This window comes from Bos taurus, chromosome 2, assembly GCF_002263795.3.
Source record: "Bos taurus isolate L1 Dominette 01449 registration number 42190680 breed Hereford chromosome 2, ARS-UCD2.0, whole genome shotgun sequence".
NCBI classification, from domain to species: domain Eukaryota; kingdom Metazoa; phylum Chordata; class Mammalia; order Artiodactyla; family Bovidae; genus Bos; species Bos taurus.
In genome coordinates this window covers 128,014,955-128,037,512 of record NC_037329.1, presented here as the reverse complement: position 1 = coordinate 128,037,512, position 22,558 = coordinate 128,014,955, and the positions used below count along the sequence as shown (strand labels likewise).

The following is a 22,558-nucleotide window of genomic DNA, read 5'->3' as shown; positions in this document are numbered from 1 at the left end:
GTCTTCTCCAACACCACAGTTCAAAAGCATCAGTTCTTTGGTGCTCAGCTAAAAACCACAGCTTTGACTAGGGGCCATTTTGGGAGTTTATGGTGCGTGGTCCTCAAGGGGTGGGATGTGGTGGGTGGGGAGATACAAATATCAAGCACTGCACAAGGCAATGGATTATTCACTCCTTCTGTGTGAAAAGCAGCTTACAGACAGTCTCTGAGCCATGAGCCTAACTCAGTTTTACATAAAACAGAAGTTTTTGCACTCTTTTAACATCTATTGAATTTTCCAGGCAAGAAGATAGTTCCTTAATTGTTTCAAAAAATTTTTGCTCAGAGTTTTGCCAAAAATTTCTCACAGCTTCAGCAAATTGTGACCCTGGCGACGGTGCCACATTCAGACTTTGAGTCACGTACACCTGGCCTGTAGGGTTGGAGGTCACAGGGCTTCCGCTAGAGGTGCAAACATCCATCCACCCCACAGTGTCTGTCTGCTCCAACATTTACATATTCAAATAGATACATTGTGATAAGTTACTTTTCCTTTCTCTCCATTAGAGTTATGGAATTATATCAATTTTGAGAATGCATGTAGGTGGATAGATTACGACGATATCATGCACATTTCAACCGTAGGATGGTAGAGGGCATGTTGCAAAAATCTTCTGTGAGAAGGGGTGCTGCGTCTGGCAGGGCGGGGACATCAGCCCTAATCACTGCAGGAGAATGACTTGGTTTCCTTCCCTTTCTTCTCTTGGTTTACACTTTCAGGCTTATCATGAGAGCTCTGTGGTAGTTCTGTGTATATGTCTTGCAAGGAAATCTCTTTCTTAGAATTAAGGCAGGATCAAGGGATAAAAAGCAAGGAGATGAACAGAAGTTTCCATCCGGCTTCTTAAGTTCTGGCAGAAGTCAGAGAGCCAGGGAAAGGCTTGGAGTCCCAAACCCCAGGCTGTCCTGATTCCTAACGTGGCCCAAACTGTCTGTGTCAACGACCGATGCGTTCGTGGGAGGGAATTTCCCAATGGGCAGGCTGGGCGCAGCAGAGGTGTGGCTGCATGCCACAGGACCCCTGTGTCCTCCTTCCTCACTGCCAGCCGCCTCCACTTCTCCCACTCAACAATTCACATCTTCTGGTTTTCCCCCACCCCCGCCCAAACCACACCATAATCAGAGAATCAGTGACTGTCACCACTCAAAGAGACTTCAAAGGTCTCCTCCAGTCCCAGGCACCTGAAGTAACACAGTCTCTAACCTGTATCCCGTTCTCAGCAGGTGCCAACCGATACACTAGTACCAGTTTCCTTAATGCTCTAAGAAATCCCACAAGGGAGGTACGAGTATTGCCCCATTTTACAGATGAGGCAACAACCGAGACACACAGAGATTAGTAAGCCATTTGCTCAGTGTTATCCAGCCAGTCACCAGCAGAGCTGGGACTGGAACCGGGTTGGTTGGTCGCAAAGCCCAGGCTGACTGATGAGCCTCCGAGGTCTGCAAGGCTCATCGAGTTCCATGGGCATCGGAACTCCCACTCAGGCCTCTTCTGCCTCCTAGGACCACTGAGATTGGAGAGAGAATGGAGTTTGTAAACTCCACCTCCTGCACCTCCCACAGTCAGGATCCCAGCCTCCCTCCACAGTGCCTCCTCCAAGAGCCCGCGGCTGAATGATGCTTTGGAAACCTAGCTCCCTCTCTGTGGGCCTTGCGGGGTGGGTGCAGGTCTGTGGGTATAAATACTACCAAGAAATAATTTTCACTGGAGGGGATGGCCAGATGAGGTCTCAGGAACACACAGAATAACCAATTTGTCACTTTCCAGGAGAGGGAGTGGGGGACACTCCTGACGCTTCGCTGGGCTCCCAGCACTGACTGCCCCTTCTGCTGCAGCTCTAGGGGGCCTCCACAGCCACTGCTGGACCCGGCCACCGCCCGAGACCCAACCGCACCCAACCGCACCCGAACGAGCCCCCGCCGACCAGTGGCCCGACTCTCCACTTGGGGCTGGGGCTGGGATTAAGTTGCAAAAGGCTTGAGAGATTGGGAATGACAAAGGGGGCTTGGAGACTAATTAGGAGCAGCAATGAAAGCTTAATTCATAAAAGCAAACATTTTCCATCCATCAACCTGCAACCAGTTAAGGGCAACGTTTGAAAGAAATCTGTGCGTGGGGAAGGGAGCCAACAGGAACAGGAAATGTTTGAAAGAATGTAAACTATTTCAGTTTCATAAAAAAGTAACAAGTAAACAGTTATTACATGCAAATAATGCCCTGGTTTTAATTAATGCTGAAAAGTCAAAATATGTTTGACATTTGTATGTATACATTGAACGGCTGGAGAGGAAAAAATGGTGCCCAGATGCCCGTTTCCGAGCTGGGCTGGCAGCTCAGAGGGAACTAAAACCTTAAGAAGGTCTTGTTTATTGGTGATGAAAAGTACAATTCTGCCTCAGCCTCTGTGGAGACTGGAAGCAGAGGGAACCTAGCTAGCTTTCTTAACAAGCTGGAGGGGTCGGCTGGTTGCCTGGAAAGGACACTCCCCGCTTTTAGCTTTTCGGCAGCCTGGTCTTAAAGGGCCAGCAAGCCCTTAAGTCTCCATTTCGCCCCGGCCGGGGTTCTAGGATTTCTTAATCCAGAAGTGATGATGGGGTTTCAGGTCCCAGCCGCCTCCCACTCAATAGCCCCTGGCGGCAGCCACAGTGGCGTCTGGTCCTGCCTTCCCTCATAATGCCCCAGGAAGATCAGATAGGCAGGGTGGCACACCAGCCTTGTTTCTAGAGTGGGAGATGGCAGCCTTCAAGCTCTGCTTTCCAGCACCCAGCATCCTGCACTGCATTCGTTTTTTTTTTTTTTCTTTTCTAAACCACCTTAAGGTTCAAAGGGGCTGGCGAAACTGTGGCTTCGGGAGACCACAGCTGGGGAGAGGCAGCCTCAAAGTGTCGGGGAGACTCCACCCCAGTGGAGAGAGTGGTTGGGGTGTTCGGGGCCCCAAAGACCAAGGATTTGTCTAAACCAGCTTCTAAGTAAAGCGCCGCGCCATAAAGACCCACGAGGCCCCATTTTGAGCTTGTTGGTCCACGATCTCCCAGCATCTTTTGTGAGGCTGAGGTGCTTAATTGGGAAAGAGGGGAGACGCAGAAGGCTTCACAAGTTAGTAAACCCCAGAAACGGGAAGAAAACTGTGTCTTTTCTGGCCAAGGACCCTAACTTTCTCCACGTCTTCAAAAGGGTCTGAAACACCTTAAGGAGTTCCAAACTAATGTTTTGGACAGAGCTGGGCCTGGAGACCTGCTTCGAGGGCTTCTGCAAGGACCCCAAAACCTCGTTCTCAGCTTACTTCCCTGCGCCTCTGCCATCGCCAAAGTCGTCCTTCCGCTCACCTCGCCCACTGCGGCCCACGAAGCGGAGGTCATTGAACCTGGCCACCTGGTTCTTCATGACGGCCGAGGCGTTGCGCAGCTCAGCGGAGTAGTTCTCGTCGTTGCCCGCCATCACTGTCACCACCGTTCCATCCGGCACATCCCCCAGCGCCACCACCTGAGGGCACGGGGGCAGGGGGACAGCTTAGGCAGGTAGGAGAGGCCAGCGAAAGAAGGGGAGGGGCAGGGTCAGCAGCTCCCCTACACGGCCCAGGCGCAGTGCGGATTTTTCAAATGCGGGGGTGGAGAAGAGGCTTAAAAACGATAGACACTTGCGCCCCCACCCCCAATACCACAAAAATCAGAAGGCAAAAATCTCTACTTTCCACACCCAAATCCTACATCAACTGGTTAAGTCACGTCCCGAAGAACTGATCCTTTCAATGCAATGAAACCTAAGTGAAAGCGAGGAATGAGCACAGCCGCTATGTCCTGGGGTGCAGTTCCTCTCTTCCCTTCAGCTTGAGCAAAAGAGGAATCAACATGCTCCTAGCAACCGAGACTCTGAGTGAAAATAATATCAACAACAACAATAACGGGACTGCTCCCCCACATTCAATTAATGCAAGAGCCCTTTGGGGTATGAAATGGGGCCCCGAAATGCGGCCCAGGCCCAGTTTATCTGCCTCTGCAGAGCCTGAATTCGTTATGCAGGGAAAATGCAAAACGCAAAACAAACTGCTGTTTTGAGAGGGGCTGCCCAGAAATCCCCTTTAAAGTGAGAGAGGGGCTTCTGATAGCAGGAGGATGCACCTGCTGGGGAATTGCAAAATGAAGGTGGAGATGCCCCTCTAATACAGTCTTCCCCACCCCAGGCCCCAAGGAGCGTGGAGAGGCAGATGCCTTTTGCAAAGGAAATCAGACTGCAAAGGCAGTCACAGCCATTTAAACGTGGCCACCGCGTGCAGGGACTAGGGATCCAGATGGTAAAAATTTCAAGGAGAAAATGTTTGGGGTCTGATTAAAAAGGCCAGATTTCCTGTCAACATCCTGTCTTCTTTTAATTTCAAAGATTCCTTTTAAGCTCCAAGTGACAGTAAAACCTCCGATCTGAGGATTAAAGTCACACGGGCCTCCCCCTCCCCCTCCTCCCCGGGAGATTTTCCCCAGTGGTATTTTAAGATGTCACCCGGGAGACCTCAAAGAGCCACTCATCCCTTTTTCCAATTTGGAGTCGTCTTAATGGGACCGAAGACGGCCTCGGCTGCCAGGAGCCGCTGTTTCCAGCCACCTCGGGCACCCGCCACCCCCAGCCGCTGGCCCTTCCTGCGTTGCCCTTTCTCACGGCAGCTGTGAGAGGTTTAGGGGAAAACCAAGGCGTTTTCGTTTCATCTCGCTGCCCCCTTAAAAAAAAATGAAAATGAAACAGTCGCCTACTCCCCAGCAAAGAGAAAAAAGCTCCTCGGGATGGCTACTAGGGGCTGCCAGGGGTGGGAGCGCACCGCCCCCCTCCCCCAATCTCGGTCTGACATTCGGGTTCCCGGCCAGCAATCGTTTAGGGTTCAGGGCCCCCCATCACGGCCTGGAGCCTCCCGGTGTAAAATTTCAGAAGCCAGGAGTTGACGGTGTGAGCAGGAAGTGTTTTCTGAGAGCCGTGCAGGAGGAGGGGTGCGGGCAGGGGAGGGTAGGCCCTCTCCCACCCTCCGCACCCCGCCTCCGGGGTCCTCGCCCGGGTCCCAGGGCTCCTCTCTGCCCTGCTCGCTGCCCGCAGGGCTGTATCCGAGAGATCCGGTTGGGGAAGAGCGAAACCCCATCCGCCCGTTTCCGCATCAACGGTCTCTCCGCAGGGCCCCTCTTCTCCACCACCCCAAGACCGAAGAAGGCAAAGCCCTTAAAAAGTCATCCGTGCCGGGTGCATTCTAGAGTGTATGCCCAAGTCCCCGGGTGGAGCGCGCAAAAGCTCCGGGGGGCCCGGCGGCCGGGCTCTCACCCCTGGGGTCTCTCGGGCGCCTCCCTTCCCCTCCCTTTTCCGGGGCTTTGACTCCTGCAGCGGAGACGCCCGGAGCTGCCTGGCCGGTGTCCTCCCGCCCGGGGGTGAAGGGCCTCCCCCGCACTCACCTTGAAGGCGACGGGCAGCGTCTTGTTGCAACGCCAGTGCGAGGGCAGTACGGAGCAGAGGAAGTTGGGGCTGTCTGTGCGCACGAGCTCGCCCGCGTGGTCCGCCAGCACATCCACCATCGAGCGCACCTCGGGTCGGGCGCGCCCGCCGGGGCCCACGGCCGCCTGCGCGGTCAGCGCGCCGCTGTTCTCGCCCATCTTGCCGCCGCCGCCGCCGCCGCCGCCGCCGCAGGGGAAGGCCGTGGAGGGAGGTGTGAAGCGGCGGCTGGTGCTCGGGTCTACAGGAATACGCATAACAGCGGCCGTCAGGGCGCCGGGCGGGCGGCGGCGGCGGCTCGGCTCCCCCGGGGGCGGCCGGCGCGGGCGCCTCTCCTCCGCGGCCGCTGCTGCTGCTGCCGCTGCGAGAAGCGGGAAAGCAGAAGCGGCCGGGCTGGGGCCTCAGGGCGCCGGGGCGTGGGGTGGGATGGGGTGGGGTGGCGGGGGGCGGCGCCCGGGGACGCCCGCCGCGAGGCCTCACCGCCCCCCCGACGGCCGCGCCTCTGGCCCGGCCCGCTAGTCCCGCATCTTGGGGGTGTAGCGCGGCCCGCGTGCGGCCGCTCTTCGCGGCGGTCCCGGCGGCCTCGCTCAGGCTGCGGCGGGGCCCGCCGCCCGCCCGCCCGCCGTCCGCAGCCCGCTCGCGGCCGCCCCACCGACTGGGCGGCCGCAGCCCCAGAACAAAATCCTCGAGAACCGAGTGGCCGCGCCGCCGCCGCCGCCCGCGCGGGGTTAGTACCCCCGGGGGCCCGCGAGGGCGGGGCCGGCCCGAGCGACGCGTAGCGCAGCCAATGGGAGCCCCCATCGCGGGCACCTCGGCTGCGCTTGCCGGGGAGGAACGGGGGCCGCCGAAGGCCGCCCAACGGGGAGGGGCGGAAGGCTCCGCCCGGGGAGGGCGCCCGGGGTCCGGTCTGGGCCCCCCGACTCCCTGCGCGACAGCCCTGGGCTCCTGCAGAGTTCTGGGAGCTGGAGCCGAGGCTGAGAATTTGTTTAAAACGTCTAGTCCTTCCTGCCGCCACCCGCCCCCCACCCCCAGCTTCTTCGGGTGCCCTTCCCGGCCGCCGGCAGCCAGGCCTCCCCAGCTCCAGCTGCTTTCGGTCTGTGAAGCTTGCACCCCCCACCCCCAAGATGGGGACTGTGCGGGGAAGGGGGGGGCGGACCTCAAGTCCGGTAACACCAAGCGGGTAGCGGCCCCAGAGTGCCTTTTCCCTGCCCCTACCTGTCCCGCAAATTATTTTGACCCCAGAAACTCCACCGCACACGAGATGACGCTCACCAGCCAGAGGCCTCTGCAGCACTGAGCCGTGCGCAACTTTCCTCGCGGCCCGGGGCCAGGGAGAAGAGTGTCCCCTCCGTGCCCGCATCGGCGTGGGGGCGAGTAACACCATTCCTCTCCGCTCTCCCCTCCAAAAATGACTTTCAGGATCGCGCAGGCCTCGCTGCGTCGTCGGCCTATGGCTCTTTGAAAAACACGACGGTGCCTGAAAAACGCGAGCGTTTCCACTCCCCCATCGCTCCCCCAACCCCCAAGCCCCAACCCCCCGCGGGCATGTAAACGCCGTCCTGCTTCGTAGGAGAGGACCAGAATTCGTGATGAGAAGGAAACCGTGCAGAGAACGCGCGGGAAAGGCTGCAAAGGATAAGGGCCCCGGCTTCCAAAGCAGGGAATTTTCATCCACCCGGTGTATGCAAACTGGCCCACGCGGGTCCACGCCCACGTCTTCCCGGGCAGTGCGCTCTGGCCCTGCGGCAAGAACGCAGACAGCTCTGCCGAGGCACCTTCTGCTCGCCGGCCCGGGGTCCTCGCTCCTTCTCCCCTTCTCCCCTTTCCCGACCGCGTGGCCCAACCGCTCCCGGAGTCAAAACAGGCAAACGATCCCCTCTCCAGCCTCTTACGCCGGGATAGCGGGCCTAGGGACTGGCTACACAGAGAAGGAGGACTGGAAAGATCAAGCCCCCATTCGCTCTGGATTATCGCCCCAGATGGACCCCCTGGAGTCTGGGAAACGAACGCGTTCAGAGTCTGCCCGCCGTTTTGGAGATCGGGTTGGATATTCGTTGTTTCCGGCCCTGGACAGGTGCAAAACGACGGATTCCAAGCCTCGGGAGCGAGCGGAGAAACATAGGATCCGATGGCGTCAGCAAGATCTCGCCCTGGATCTGACCCATCGCGGGCCACTTAGTCTTTGCCAAACGAAATCAAGCCCTGTATCGGGTCTAGGATAGACCGACCCAACCTGACCCAACCTCGACCACCTGGAGAGCTGGTCCTCAGCCCTGTCAGAGCCTCACACCAGTCCCCCTCAGACCATTTAGAGAGCGGGGACAACGAAGGTCCCTCGCTGGACCTTTTTATAGAGCCTGTACTTAGCAGTTGCAGATCGCCAGGAGGGGCCTGCACACTCTCTGGAGCGCTGGCACTGGCTGCAGAACTGGAGGAAAGTGAGGAACAGGGGCCTTGGGGCGTCCGACCTCTGGGAGCTTCCCTCTGCAAAGGCCCACCTTGTCTTGTCCAGGTAGGGCCCGGGGCCAGGAAGGGCGGGTGACTCTGTGCTGCCCCGGAGCGGCTTTGGAGGTCAGGACCCGCTGCATCTGGGGTTTGTAAATTCGATTTGTTGAGTGGTTTTGGTTTGCAGCCGTTCCCTTCCTGGTCTCTCCGCCTGATTTCTCCCTCTCGTCCTACGGCCGGTTTACAAATGGGTTTCCTGAGGATAGGACTCCTGTGGGTCCTAGCACCTGGCCACAAGTGCCCGCACGGCTCCAGCCCAAGAGAAAGGCGCTCGCTGCCGGAGGGCGCCTGAACCAGGAAACCTGGGTTTGTAGACACTTGGGTCCCCAGCCGGAGATCGCCGGGGCCGCGGGGCAAGGAGCAGTCCCGGGACCCACCGCTAGTTGACGCCTGCACTCTGCCACCCGCGGAGGTTCTGGGCACAGATGTGCACCAGGCGCCACCGGCCGGCTCCTACAAGCCGCCCTCCCACCCGATTCCTCACCGTCTGTGCGGCCACATATCGGACAAACCAGTGGCTTTGTGGTAGATCGAAGGCTGCCCTCCCCGCCCCCCATGGACGTGGACGCATGTGCCTTATCTCAGACCTCGGAGCATTCCGGCACCCTCTGACCCCCTGCAGAACGTTCTCTCTGGTAGACGTGCGCAGTCTTGTCCTGTTCTCGGGGGAATCCAGGGGGGAGGAGCACACACAAGAACAGACCAACTCGGTCCCAATTTCAACCTAAGACCAACCCATTTTTGTCCCCACCCTAGACTGACAGACCTAGCATCACACCTCTCTCTCCTCTCCCCACCCTGTCTCTCCCCATTTTCAAAAGACAGTTTCAATTGGAAATCTACTTCCCGCCCTGGGGCCCACAGATATCTCTCCCTTCACCATCTTGTGTGGACAGGGATCCCTTCTTCTTCTCTGGGACCCGTCGACAGACACTGTCGAATAGCCCCCATCTAAGGGCGTGCCAGGTTGTCTGCAACAGGGAGAGGAAGCCAGGACGTCCGGACCTACCTTGGCCCAGAGCTAGGTAAATAGAAACATAACCTGGGGCCTTGCAGAGTCCGGGTTCTGGGAGACACTCCTTCCCCAGGGGGAGGGAGTCAGAATGATCCCGTGTTGGGTGCCCTGTTCCTGCTGCTGGAGGGTGTTTAGGAGGGGCTTCAGCTGCGTTCCTGGCAGTGAGGTGCCTGCACGTGTCTCCCCTCCCACCAGAGAGCTTCTGAGAGTGAGTCTGATTCCCAGGGAGTCCCAGTGCCTGGGGAGGAGTGAGGATCCCCCGTCTGTGGCAGGTAGTGGATGCAGATGCTCTGGAAAACCTTCTAAGAGGTTCACTGGCTGTGGAAGGAGCTTGGGTCTGCGGTTCCCCTGCCTGAATTCTTCCACCACCTACCGTGATCTGGGGTAAATTGCTTAAAACTGTCCAAGCCTCATCTGTTTCTTCTGTGAAGTGGGAGTAATAACAGTGGTCTCTTAGAATCATGCGTAAAGTGCTTGGCACACGCCTGGCACATAGGTGGTGCTCCATCCATGCAAGCTGGTACTGTTATGCTCAAAAATAAGTCCTAATCACCCCTTGTACACAGCCTTTGGCAAGTCCCTTCCCCTCTCTGGGCCTTACATTTTCTGTTTGTGAAATATCCAGTCCTCACATTTAAAGCTTGCCGAGTCAGAGCCTGGTCCATGGTGGTCCTGTCCCGGATGGTTCTCCTGGAGGTGGTGGTGGGGTCCCCAGGGGAACTAAGGACTGCCTCCAGGCAGAGGCAGCTTGCAGGAGGGTTTTCAGCCACCACCATAGGACTACCCGTGTCTTGATCTTGAGGACTCACCTTCCCCTGGGCTCTCAGACCCTCCTTCAGGAAAGCCATTGGTCCCGCCCCCTACCTCCCCACAGGCAAACACTTTCCTAACTTGAAACTTGCCTTAGCCCCCTCTCCCTCCCCGGGAGGTGGTTGTTCCCTTTATTCCCTGGAGTCGCTCCCAGGAGCCCTAGTCCAGTGAATAACACAGAGGACTGTCAGCTAGAAGCTAATGACGTCTCCCAACCTGGCTTCCACACCCCCACTCCAGAGGGAACCATAGGGAAACCTGTTTCATGCCTTGTGCCCTGGAACTCCAGGAGGAACATTCCTGTCCCTCGCTTTGCCTCAGTCTCCTCTACTGTGAACGGAGGTTGTTCTGATGGTTCCATTTTACAACCTGAAGGGGACGGGTATTGTGCTTCACCAAATCAGATATACCATCAGTTGTTCTATGTGCAAGAATAAGAAAGCAACTGTGCTAATTAAACTAGGGCTTGTCTGCATCCTTATTTCAGATATATGCATTTACACATATGTAAGTTTTAATATATATGCTATCCGGTAGTGGGGGTAGCTCAGCCATGTCCAACTCTTGGCGACCCCATGGACTGTAGCCGCCAGGCTCCTGTGTCCATGGGGATTCCCCCGGCGAGAATACTGGAGTGGGTTGCCATGCCCTCCTCCAGGGGATCTTCCCAACCTAGGGACCGAACCCAGGTCTGCATCGCAGGTGGATTCTTTACTGTCTGAGCCACCAGGGAATATTAATATTTATATAATAAAATATACATATATAATTAGTGAGAAAGGGTCATGAAAGACAATAATGTGGCTGAAGGGTTGTCACCTTCAGGGCAGGGAGCCTTCACCCTAGAGAATCCAGCTTTGAGGCCACCCGCCCTGGGCAGCCTTTCAGGAAGGCTTCTGCTGAGAGGACTGGAGCAGGAAGACAGGTGTCCTCTCAAATTGTAGATTTTTTTTTCTTTTGGAAAGGGCCAGATTCTGAGAGGAGCTGGGGAGAAGACGGTGGGTAGGACACAGCTACAGGCTCTGCCGTTGGCTGGTTGGACTTTTGCCCAGGGCCTGCATCTCTCTGAACCTTGGTCCCCTGGATGGTAAAGTGGAAAAGCAGTAACAGCCACGTCAGCAGAGACGTTCCCATGTACCAGCACTGTGTTTGGGTTTGAAGTGGTCTTTCAACCCTCAAGTGTCTGTGGTAGGTGTTAACGCCAGTTTAAATGAAAAGGAACATTGCCCAAGGTTTTCTGGGCTAAAGAGGACCAGAACCAGATTAAAAGCTCAGTTTGACTCAAAATTTGGACAGGAGGCAACCCAAATGGTTGTGTACATTCCTTGCCTCCCCCCTCCGACCTTGCACTGGTTAAATGAAGAAATGGAAGAGCCCGGCATATGGATGGATACTGAAAGACGGTTCACTGCAAAAGGGTGGGGGGGGCTAGAGGCAATGACATCTGTTAAATAGCTGTGGACTGGGAAATGAGCAGACCCTTCGGACTCAGGGAAGGGGCTCCAGGAGTTGTCCACTGAGGCCCACCCACTGCCCGCTCTCCTTTCACCTCGGAACTAACCCACCTGAGAGGAGGCTGACTCAGCTGTAGTCCCCAATTTACAGATAGGAACAACTGAGGTCCAGAATGGGGAGAGACTTAACCCGTGTCACCGAAGAAGAAGAGGACTTGGCAAGGCTGGGGGCAGCACGGCGTGGCCCCCAAAGTGGGGTGGCCTGACTTCCGCCCACCCTGCTGGAACCCCGCAGGTGGAACCCTGGGCCAGAACCACACTGCACCCCACCCCACCCCCCACCCCCCGGCTGCTTGCCACCCCTTGCCCCAGGAGAAATGACATGCTTCCCTGCAAGGATGCCCATGGCATCTGGATGCCCAGATTCCAAAAGGGAGAGGGTGGAAGGAGGGCAGGGCGCTGGTCTTAGCACAAGCCTGGCCAGAGGAGAGGAGGTGGCCCCATCAGTGGCCGGGGAAGTGGATTCTGGCTTCGGCTCCCACCCCCGGATCTGGTCTTCCTACCGCCCTCTTTTTCCTCTCTTTGGTCATCTGTTGTTGTTGTTTAGTCTCTCAGTCGTGTCCAACTTTTGCAACCCCCATGGACTGTAGCCCGCCAGGCTCCTCTGTCCATGGGATTTTCCAGGCAAGAACACTGGAGTGGGTTGCCATGCCCTCCTCCAGGGGATCTTCCCGACCTGGGGATCAAACCCCTGTTTCTTGCATTGGCAGGCAGATTCTTTAGTGCTGAGCTTCCCACCAGGGAAGCCCATGGTCATCTATAAAGCAGAAATAATTCTGGCAGAGCTCTTCGGTCTATGATGAATAGTTACCCTAATTGATTAGACTCCTGCCGTGTGCTGGGGGTGCTACCTCAGTTATGACTAACCCTCACAATGCTTATGCAGGGTTGAGATTTTGTCTTCTCCATTTTACAGATGGGGAAGTTGAGGTTCAGACAGTAAATAACTAATTTCCTCTGGGTCTCAGAACCTGAGAGGTTCAAACAAGAAGGTCTTGAGGGCCCTTCTTTGTTGTTGTTTTTGTGAGATCTTAGTTCCCTGACCAGGGATTGAACCCGAGGCCACTGCCAAGTCCTAACCACTAGACTGCCAGGGAAGTCCTTCAAAGACCCTTCTAACATGACTTCTTGGTGCAGAGTTGGGCTCTGTCTCCCCCCTGCTGGCTGGTCACAGGGCCTTCCTCCATCCACGGCAATGGGTGGGTGCCAAATGACCCGCTTTTGGACCCATCAAATCAGAGGACTCTTCTGTTGGGGGCAGAGGAGAGCCCAGTGTCTTGCAGCCCAAGATGGCTTCCGGGAAGAGCATGGCCCTCCCCTAGTCCCACCATAGGGCTTCAGCTCTGGCAGTCATGGAGGGAAAGGGCTCTCTGAGTGGCTGTTTCCTCTTGCAGAGTAGAAGAAAGATAGGAGAGTTTCCAGGTTCAACATGTCTCCAAACCTTAAGCAGGTGGCAAGAATGGGATTCCACGAAATCGGTATGCCAAACCAATTTGGGGGATAGGATTGCAACCACACGATTACATTTCTGAGCATTGTTCATCATTACTGATGGCAGTTAAGTTCATCCATGCCTCCCAGTACTTTTATGGGAGAGGTACAGTTATCACCCCCTTTTACAGGTGAGAAAACCAAAGACAGAGAGGCTAGGTAAGTTGCCCAAGGACACACAGCTGGGAAACTGTGGCGCTCAGATTCCAACCAGGCAGACTGGCTGCAGAGCCCACGTTCCTGACTACCACACTCTGTTCTCATGGACCAGAATCAGATGCTTGAAGTTACAGTCATGGAATAGAATTAGAATCCTGGCATGAGAATTGTGGGCAGGATTCAGGATTTTATAATGTCAGTCTCCACAGGGTTCTGAGATAGCATATCCAAATCTCCCGTTTATCAAGGGGCGGAACCAAGGCCTGGGGAGGGGAAGGGTCTTGCTCAAGGTCACAGCCTAGGCCAGGGGCAGAGCCTTGGACCCCCTCTCACCGCCGCCCACTGACTCCGGTCCAGGGTAGTTTCCTCTCCACTGCAGGCCCTCCTCCCGCCCCCCACCCCCCGCCCACCCAGTGGCTCCCGGGCCCAGCCAGTCCCATTAGGGATTTTCCACCTCCCCAAAAAGGTTCTAATGACTGTCAGTCCTTGTGAAGCCTTAATTAATCTCAGAGGCCGATGGCTCTGAGGAGACCGGGGGCTTTGGCCTTACGCAGATGAAGATTACGGCTCCATTTCATGTGGTGGTGGAGGAACGCCTCAGACATTCCTGCCAGCAATAAAAGCCACATGGCTTTCCAGCGTTGCCCTTGGAAAAGAAAAAAAAAAAAAAAAAGCGCAGCTCTTTGCGGAAAGAAATCAACTATGTGCTGTGTGCATGGCATGAGATAAAAACGGGGTAGGACGAGGTGGAGAACAGTTGGTCTTTCATGCAGCCTCCGACGGCCACCGAGCGTGGCCGGGCCCAGTGGTCGTGATCCCAGCTGCAGCCCCGGGGAGAGCGGGTGGCCCTCCACTTGCTAGTGGAAGCCAGGGTGTCAGGGCCTCAGCCCCTCAACCTGAACCGAGTCTGAGCCATGCCAGATGTCCCCACATATGGGGCCAGCTTCCCGGGCCCATGAGCCGTGTAGTCGCCCAGACCTTGCCCTTGGCTTCCTGCCCTGCTATCCCTGTCTTGACATTTCTTCACTACTTTTTGAATAAGGGGCCTGTATTTTCATTTTGCAATGATATGACCGGTCCTGCACAACAGGTCCTCCCATCAGCCAATTGCCACAGGTCCCCCGGCCCCTTGCATGGATCCAGGCCTAGGGAGAGTGTTTTCTGAGCCACCTACATTGGCTGAGATGAACTTCAGAACAACTTTCTGAATTCGGCACATGTGGAAAACTGAGGCTCAGAGAGGTTTCCATGCAGCCAGGAAGCCTAGACTGGGAATCAGGTCCCTCTGAAGCCAAAGCCAGTGTCTGAACCGCTCCCCGTTCTGCAGTCTTTTACATGGGCAGGGTTTTTTATTCTCCCAAAACCGAAGGGATAACTTAGGCCAGACCAGTGAAGGGACTCATGGTCATACCCAGTCAGTGGGGAGTGGGGCACTCTCTGCCAGGCTGGGTAGCAGTGCACCTGCGCCTAGACCCATAGGACTCGGTGGGGGCGGGAGTCCCAGTTTTATAGCTGTTTGTTCCACTTTTAAATTTATTAGGTCTTCTAGGTGGGTCATTGCCTTAAGTCTGGCCTGGGACGTAGTGGGAGTCCTGGCCCCAGCTCTCTGTTCTAAACATCTGGAAGTCCTTCGTGACTGACCTCCTCCACTCTTTCATGCTCCAGTTTTCCTCTGCTGCCCTCATCGATTGGGGAAGCAGTTGTGCCTTGCACCTTGATAAACTCAAACCAGTCCTCCATGAATCAGAAAGTTGGCGCTGAATGGAGCCTGACTGTGGTCGTGACTTATGACCTGGCTCTAGCCCCTTATTCCTTGCTGATATCTCCAGGCAAGTTCCCTTCCTCTCTGGGCCTCCAACAAACCCCATCAGAGAGACAAATGCATTGGCACACACTTGATCCCCAGGAGGACTGTCCATCTTCAATGTTCTAGAATTCCATGTTAATCTGCAACTGGGGGCACTGAAGTCCAGGCAAGATCAGGGACTCGTTCAAAGTTACACAGGCAGCTGGACCCAACTCTGAGGCACTGGGAGGAGTTGAGGCCTGGCTATGGAAGTTTCTATTTGTTCTTAGTCGAGGGGCATTGACTCTCTAGGTGGTTTGTGAGCCCAAAGCTTTCAGACACATCCCCAGTATCTGCTAACCTCCTTCCCAGAACGAGATTTTCCTCGGGAGGTAGAGAGTTCCCCATTGTGGGAGGTATTCAAGTTGAGGTCAGGATACTGTAGTGGGAATACAAGTGTTGGATGGAACTGGAAGCTGGACCAGGTGCCAGTATCCAGCCTAGATTGGCTCATAGTAAGCACTTATTGAACAAATGAGAGAATGAAACCAAAGTTTCATTTGTGACCTGACAGTTAGTGACACAGTGCCTACCAACTCTGAGTTCTTGCCCTGGCATTTTTACCTGCTAATGTGTGACTTTGGGCCTTCTCAAGCCTCAGTCTCCTCATCTGTAAAATGGGGAGAATTGACCACCTTCTTAGGTGGCACAGTGGTAAAGAAATCGCCTGCCAGTGCAGGAGATGCAAGAGATACAGGCTTGATCCCTGGGTTGGGAAGATCCCTAGAGGAGGAAATGGCAACCTGCTCCAGTATTATTGCCTGAAAAATTCCATGGACAGATGAGCCTGGCTGGCTACAGTCCAATGGGGGTTGCAAAGAGTCAGACATGACTGAACACACACACATGACCATCTTCCATGGTTTCCCCACAAGTAAACTTTAGTAGTTCAATGGCTCACATCCTTTATTTCTGCCTTTCAGTTTATTCCAAAGTATCTACTCATAAATGGAAAACGACGTTGAAAGCAAAAAGCATATGAACAAGATGATGGTTAACACAAAGACCAGGGGAGTGGGTGACCATGGCAGCAGGGAAGGAGAAAGAGGGATGTGATTGGGGAGGGGGTGTTGGTGGGAGCCCTAAGGTCCACTTAGTGGGGTTTTTAAAAAGATGGGTGGTAGGTTTATGGGTCTCTATCTTATTATTATAACTTAAATAATATTTTTATATACCCCCTGTTACTATATTATGCAGTAAAGGAAAGCAAAAGATAAAAAATATTTGAAAAGCTCGTCCTCCCTGAAACTTCTGAAAAAAGAATAGACAAAAATGCTTAAATTTGCATAGAGTTGCAGAATTGCCCGTGGTGCATCAAAATTGGGACTTGTTTACTCTTGGCGAGATCGCTGTTTCAACCAGATTGTCCTGTCCACCAGCTCACTCAGCTGAATCGTCTGGTGGACTCGAAGCCACCCTCATCATGACAACCCCACCATGCTGAGAATTTCAGTGTATCTAGCCCCTGCTAAGCAGGGTCCCTACCGAGCTCATTAGACCTTACGAGTAGCCCTCCAGGTATCTGTCACTGGGCATTCTTTACAGGTGAGGGACTGAAGTGCGTTGAATAAGTCTCCTGGAGCCAGTTAGGAAGGGGTGGAGCTGGGATTTGAACCAAGGTCTGCTGCTGCTCCTAAGTTGCTTCAGTCGTGTCCGACTCTGTGCGACTCCATAGATGGCAGCCCACCAAGGCTCCCCATCCCTGGGATTCTCCAGGCAAGAACACTGGAGTGGGTTGCCATTTCCGTCTCCAATGCATGAAAGTGAAAAGTGAAAGTGAAGTTGCTCAGTCGTGTCCGACTCTAGCGACCCCATGGACTGCAGCCTACCAGGCTCCTCCGTCCATGGGATTTTCCAGGCAAAAGTACTGGAGTGGGGTGCCATTGCCTTAGGTCTATTGATGCTGAAATTGTGCATTGCTGTATGCAGCAGCCTAATCCCAGGGGCCAGGCCCCTCTTTTACAATAACTAATGCTATTCACACTTGACATATATCATATCATTTATCCTCACAGCCACCTTATGTGTTGCATGCACGAGGGCTAAGTTGCTTCAGTTGTGTCAGAGTCTGCGACCCCATGGACTGTAGCCCACTTGGCTCCTCTGTCCACGGGATTCTCCAGGCAAGAACACTGGAGTGGGTTGCTGTGCTCTCCTCCAGGGGATCTTCCCGACCCAGGGATTGAACCTGGGCCTCTACGTCTTCTGCATTGGCAGGCAGATTCTTTACCACTAGCGCCACCTAGGAAGCCCACCTTGTGTGTTAGGTGACCTTATTATTACTTCCATTATACCACTAGGAAAACTGAGGCACAGAGAGGTTAATAACTGGCTCCAGTTCACACCCTGGGTGAAGGTCAGAGCTGAGCTTTTGAACCTTGGCAACCTGAGCTGCCCTGCCTGGCCTACAGAGAGCACAGACACCATGGATGCAAGACAGAGCTGTGGCCCAGATTCCACAGATGACGCCCAGGAACCAAAGGCCAGCAGGGGTAGATGAACGGGGTGATGCCAGAGTGATGCTGTGTGTGCCTGCTCAGTCATTCAGTCGTGTCTGGCTCTTTGCAACCCCATGGACTACAGCCCACCGGGCTCCTCTGTCCATGGGATTCTCCAGGCAAGAATACTGGAATGGGTAGCCATTCCCCCCTCCAGGGGATCTTCCTGACCCAGGGATCGAACCCGTGTCTCCTGCGTCTCCAGAACTGCAGGCAGGTTGTTTACCGCCAAGCCACCTGGGAAGCCCAGAGTGACGCCAGTAACGTGTAGCGAGCAGTGTTCTGCCCCTCCTCGCCTAAGCAGGCCTCTGGCCCTTGGGGCAGGGCTGAGGATAAGGGCAGCGCCGAACAGAGACTAGAGCAAGCTCATGGATTCCCACCTGGCATGTCTGGCCACAGGCTCAGACACTGGGCACTCTTTGTCATTTGCTGTTGGCGTGAATTTGTCACTGGCAAGAAGATGATGTTCATCACTTGTGACTTTTGGGGTGCCCCTGAGTGAGCTTCTAAAAGGGGATCCTAGAATGTGCTCAGAACCTGGGTGAGGCTGGGTCCTCCTCCTGCTCCATCTCCAAACTTCAGACAAACCAAGTGGGCAGGGGGGCTTGATGGTCTGAGAGTCCTTAGCTCACAGAACCTGGTCCCATCCCAGGAGCATGCTGCTGCTGCTGCTGCTAAGTCGCTTTGGTCATGTCCGACTCTGTGCGACCCCATAGATGGCAGCCCACCAGGCTCCCCCGTCCCAGGAGCACAGGGGAGAATGTTCCTAGTCATACAGGGGAGCACTGCATTTGATGAGGGAAAGAGTGGGAAAGGAAAAGGAGAAATAAGCAAATGGATGGAGGAGGTGCTAGGTTCACTCAGTCAACAAACATTTTTTGAGCACCTACTATGTGCCAGGAGTTATTTTAGGTGCTGAGGATCCAGCAATGGACACGATGGCTTTGATTCCAGCAGGGGAGACGGGAGATAACAAGGAGTGAATACATACACACGCCAGCAAAATTAGTATGTATGTGCTAAGTCGATTCAGTCTTGTCCGCCTCTGTGTGACCTTATGGACTGTAGCCCGCCGGGCTCCTCTGTCTATGGGATTTCTCCAGGCAAGAATACTGGAGTGGGTTGCCATGCTCTCCTCCAGGGTCTTCCCTACCCAGGGATTGAGCCCACGTCTCTTATGTCTCCTGCTTTGGCAGGTGGATTCTTTACCACCAGCGCCACCTGAGAAGCCTAGTGGGTGGGTCCCTAATTCCCTAGACGGGATGGGGTGGCTGTCAGTGAAAGTCTCTTGGAAGAGGTGACATTTGAGCCAAGACCTGAGGTTGAAGGACTCAGGATGGAGGAAGGGAGCGGGGAACATACGTGAGGGCCCACGGCGCGGCAGGACCCGCTGCTCCCATCTGCCTTCTCCTGCCTTTTCTGCACCGGGAGTGTCCGTGACTCTGAATCTTGTGTCTCCCTTCTTGCTTCTCCCACAGTAGCCCTGAGAAGCACGTGCGGGGTGAATCTAAGTAGCCCAACCTGCCGCTGAAGAAACTGAGCTGGAGCTGGAGGGGCTCGTATAGGACTCCTTCAAGCCCATCCCCAGCCTGGTGCTCCTCGGGCCAGCCCCCACCATCCAGCATGTTCTAAAACCTCCAAGTCCAGGCAGGCAGTAGCCAGAGTGGAGTCCGGCCCTGGGCACAGCTCCTCAGGGGTCACGGGGCTGGAAACGTGGGCCGCTGGGCAGGGCCCAGGAGGGGTGGCGCTGGGCCCCCCAACCCCGGGCGGGGGTCCCGAGCGGAAGGCGCCCAGCCCTGATTGGAACAAGGTGCCGGGCCTGGGAGCCCAGTCGGGCTCCATTGATCTTGCCCGGTGTTCCAGCCACTGGGCGGGGCCAGCGCCGGGCAGGCTGCCGGTTTTCCCAGGTGTGGGGACACCCTGGGGGAATGGTCTCTCATGTGGTTGTGGGGTAGGCCTGCCACCCAGCACGTGGAGGAGGCCAGGGCGTTAGGGGCACGCTGGCAGTGTGTGTGTAGGGGGTGGGCCGGAGACTTGGAATTCCACAGCTGGCCAGTGTCAGGCTCCTGGAGGCAGGGTCTCAGACTCCGGGCTCCGAGACTCCAAGAACGTCAGAATCTTTGTCATCAGGATGCACAGCTTTTGAGTGTTCACTGTGTGCCAGGCATGGTGCTGAGCACGTGGTACAGTTTAACTCCTGGCATCATCCCTCTGCCCAGGAGGCTGGGTTCTATGGTCACCCCACTTTCAGGCAGGCACACTGAGGTTCAGCAGGGTTCAATAACCTGCCTAAGGTCACACTGTTATGAGGCTTTTGTCCTGGAATATAAGATCCTTAAAATCAGAGGGTCTTAAGAGTCTGGGAATCACAGCGGGTCAACACAGGAAGGAATCCCAGGTGGCGCAAGTGGTCAAGAATCTGCCCTCCAATGCAGGAGACACAGGAGATGAGGGTTTGATCCCTGGGTTGAGAAGATCCCCTGCAGGAGCAAACAGCAACCCATTCCAGTTGCCTGGGAAATCCCATGGGCAGAGGAGCCTGGTGGGGTACCGTTGATGGGGTAGCGGAGAGTCAGATGTGACGGAGGCATGCCTAGTGTTGGGAAGACCTTGAAGATCCTTAAGTCTAATTCATTGGAACCCTTTTTCCTTCTCAGCTTGCAGTACCTCGGAGGGCAGTTTGGCCTTTGATATGAGTGGGTATTAGCAGAACAGGATGGTCTTGGGGGCAGGGGTTGAAGGCAGATGAGGGTGGGGAGTGGAGAGGGGCATCACTGATTCTGCCCTTCCAGTCAGCCCTGTGGGGTTCTTCATGACCACACCCACCTTCCATCTGCCTGTCCTCGTCTGTTTCCACTCTCGCCTTCCCTCATCCCGCTCCAGCCATACTGGCCTTTTTGCTGGTCCTCAAACACACAGTTATATCCCCACCACAGTGCCCTTGCGCATGCTGTTCCCTCTGCCTGGAAAGGCTTTACATTCAGTCCACGTGGCTCAACTCCCCACCTCAGTCAGGTCCCTGACACCCCAGTGAAAGGCCTTCATGGAGCCCCAGCAGCAGGTAGATTAATGGCCCCCAAAGATGCCCTTATGCCAGCCCCTGAAACTGAATACATTACTTCATGTGGCAAAAGGAACTTTGTAGACATGGTGAAGGTTTAGGACTTTGACATTAAGATTATTCTGGATTATCTGATGGGCCCAATACAGCACAACAGTCCCTACAAGTGGAAGAGGGAGGCAGAAGAGGGCAGTCAGCGGGAGATGTGATCTGGAAAGCTGTGGAACCAGAGAGATGGTGGCATGAGAAAGACTTGGCCCAGCATTGCTGGCCGTGAAGACAGGAAAGGGCCAGTAGTCAAGGAAAGCAGATGGCTTTTAGAAGCTGGGCAAGATGAGGAAGTGGATTCTCCTGCAGCCCCAGAAAGAGGCACAACCCTGCCAACACCTTACTCTTAGTGAAACCCAGGCAGGCTTTCTGACCCCCCAGATTTGTATGATAATAAATGTCTGTTGCTTTAAACTATTGCATTGGCGGTGATTTGTTACAGCAAATCTCTTTCCATTTGGTTTCACATCCCCAGTTAGACTTGCCAGATTTAGCAAATAAAAATACAGAATACTCAGTTAAATTGAATTTCAGACAAACAAGAAACACTTTTTCAGTATAAACTTGTCCCAGCAAGTGCAATCATTCAGTGTTTATCTGAAATTCAACTGACTTGGGTATCCTGTATTTTGTCTGATAACTCTGTTGCCAGTGATTAAAAAAAGGCTTAGGGTCATACTAGGATCTCAATAAGTATCTGTTGAATGACTGAAATAAATAAATAAATAAATTAACATTAAATTTGAGCTTAAAAATCCTTTTGGCTCCCAGAGTGCATGCAGGGTATATAACAACCAATCATGAAAGCAAACAGTTTCATGACCATTCCTGTATACCAAATACCATTCAGAGTGCATTACGATTGCTAACTTAGTTCTTGCAGTAACCCAATGAGGTCATTAGCCCATTTTACAGATGAGGAAACTGAGGCCCCAGAGGTTCAGTAACTTTCTCAGTCACACAGCCTGCAGAGCCAAGCAATTCAGGGCCCTTGAATTCCCTCACAGAACATTCTAGCTTTATCTCCTGATACACTTTCCCACAGAGAGCAGATTCTTTCTCTCTAATAGTCCATGGTGCTTTGTGAGGGGTGGCTTCCTGCTTTTCTCTGACTGCAGAACCCTTGCTGATACATCAAAGCCTGGTCCTAATTCCCCTTCATTGTGAGACTGTCTCTGATGCTCTCAGGAGGACTTGTCCCCTCCTCTGAGTGAATTATAAGGACTTGCTTTTGTGTCCTTTACTCTCCCAGACTGTGGCCACCCTGAGGACAGAACTGAGTACTTTCAGCTCTTTGGCCCAGGAACTTAGAACTGAGCATTCCTCTAGTGGGCTTTCCGGAAGGATGTAAGGACCAGTGGATGACTGAATGAATGAACAAGGCAATGAGTGAACATCTCACTCTGGGCCTCAGTTTTAGAGTCTATGAAAAGGAAAGAACTGTCTCTAACCTGTACACCCCCATCTCTGGAAGCAAAACACATTTTTTTCTAATTAGAAGGATAATACACACTCATTAAAGAAAAATTGGAAAATAATGAAATTATGTACAAGAAAATTAAAACCATCCATAATCCTGCCACCCAGAACAATTGTTAATATTTTGGTTTTCAGCCTTCTGGTATTCTCACTGTATGTATAGATTTAATTTCTTCTCTCCCTCCCTCTTTCTTTTCTTTTCTAACGGTGGGAACCTATACTCCGTGTTTTGAACCTGGTTTTGAAACTCACCAACCTACAGTGTGCATTTCCCCATGTTATTAATCCTCTCCTCACCTGCGGGGGATGTGACTGTGCTGAGTGGCAGTGGTGGGGATTAAGTATGGACAGACTCCCACCTCTGGCTGGACCACCAGGGTGCTCCCTTGTGGTCTGCCCTTTGGGGTGTTTCCAGATTTCAGTTGTGAAGACACTGCCTGGAATACCCCGGTGTGGACGCCTTGGGGGCATTCCTGGGTCCTCCCTTGCGGAACGTTCCAGGACTGGGAGGCCCACGTGGACACTGTTGTGCCCCCAACACCACCTGCCCGCTGCTCCCCAGCCCCACTCCTACCACTGGCCTTGGGAGGAAACCCTGGGGATCATTTGACCTCCTCAGAAGAATGG

General features: G+C 54.4%; 1 protein-coding gene across 2 annotated transcripts in view; it reads right to left on the bottom strand.

Moving 5' to 3' along the window:
* The window catches only part of RUNX3 (RUNX family transcription factor 3), a 64,445-nt gene that overhangs the window by 25,322 nt on the left and 16,565 nt on the right, over positions 1-22,558 (bottom strand). The window contains exons 3-4 of one of the 2 annotated variants that reach the window (NM_001369867.1): positions 5,469-5,746; positions 3,372-3,528 (exon numbers count right to left, since the gene is read on the bottom strand). In NM_001369867.1, the coding sequence (NP_001356796.1) occupies positions 3,372-3,528; positions 5,469-5,746 (435 nt within the window). Of the gene's footprint in view, positions 1-3,371; positions 3,529-5,468; positions 5,943-22,558 lie in introns of those variants that run through there. The other variant, NM_001193158.2, reaches the window with a different exon arrangement.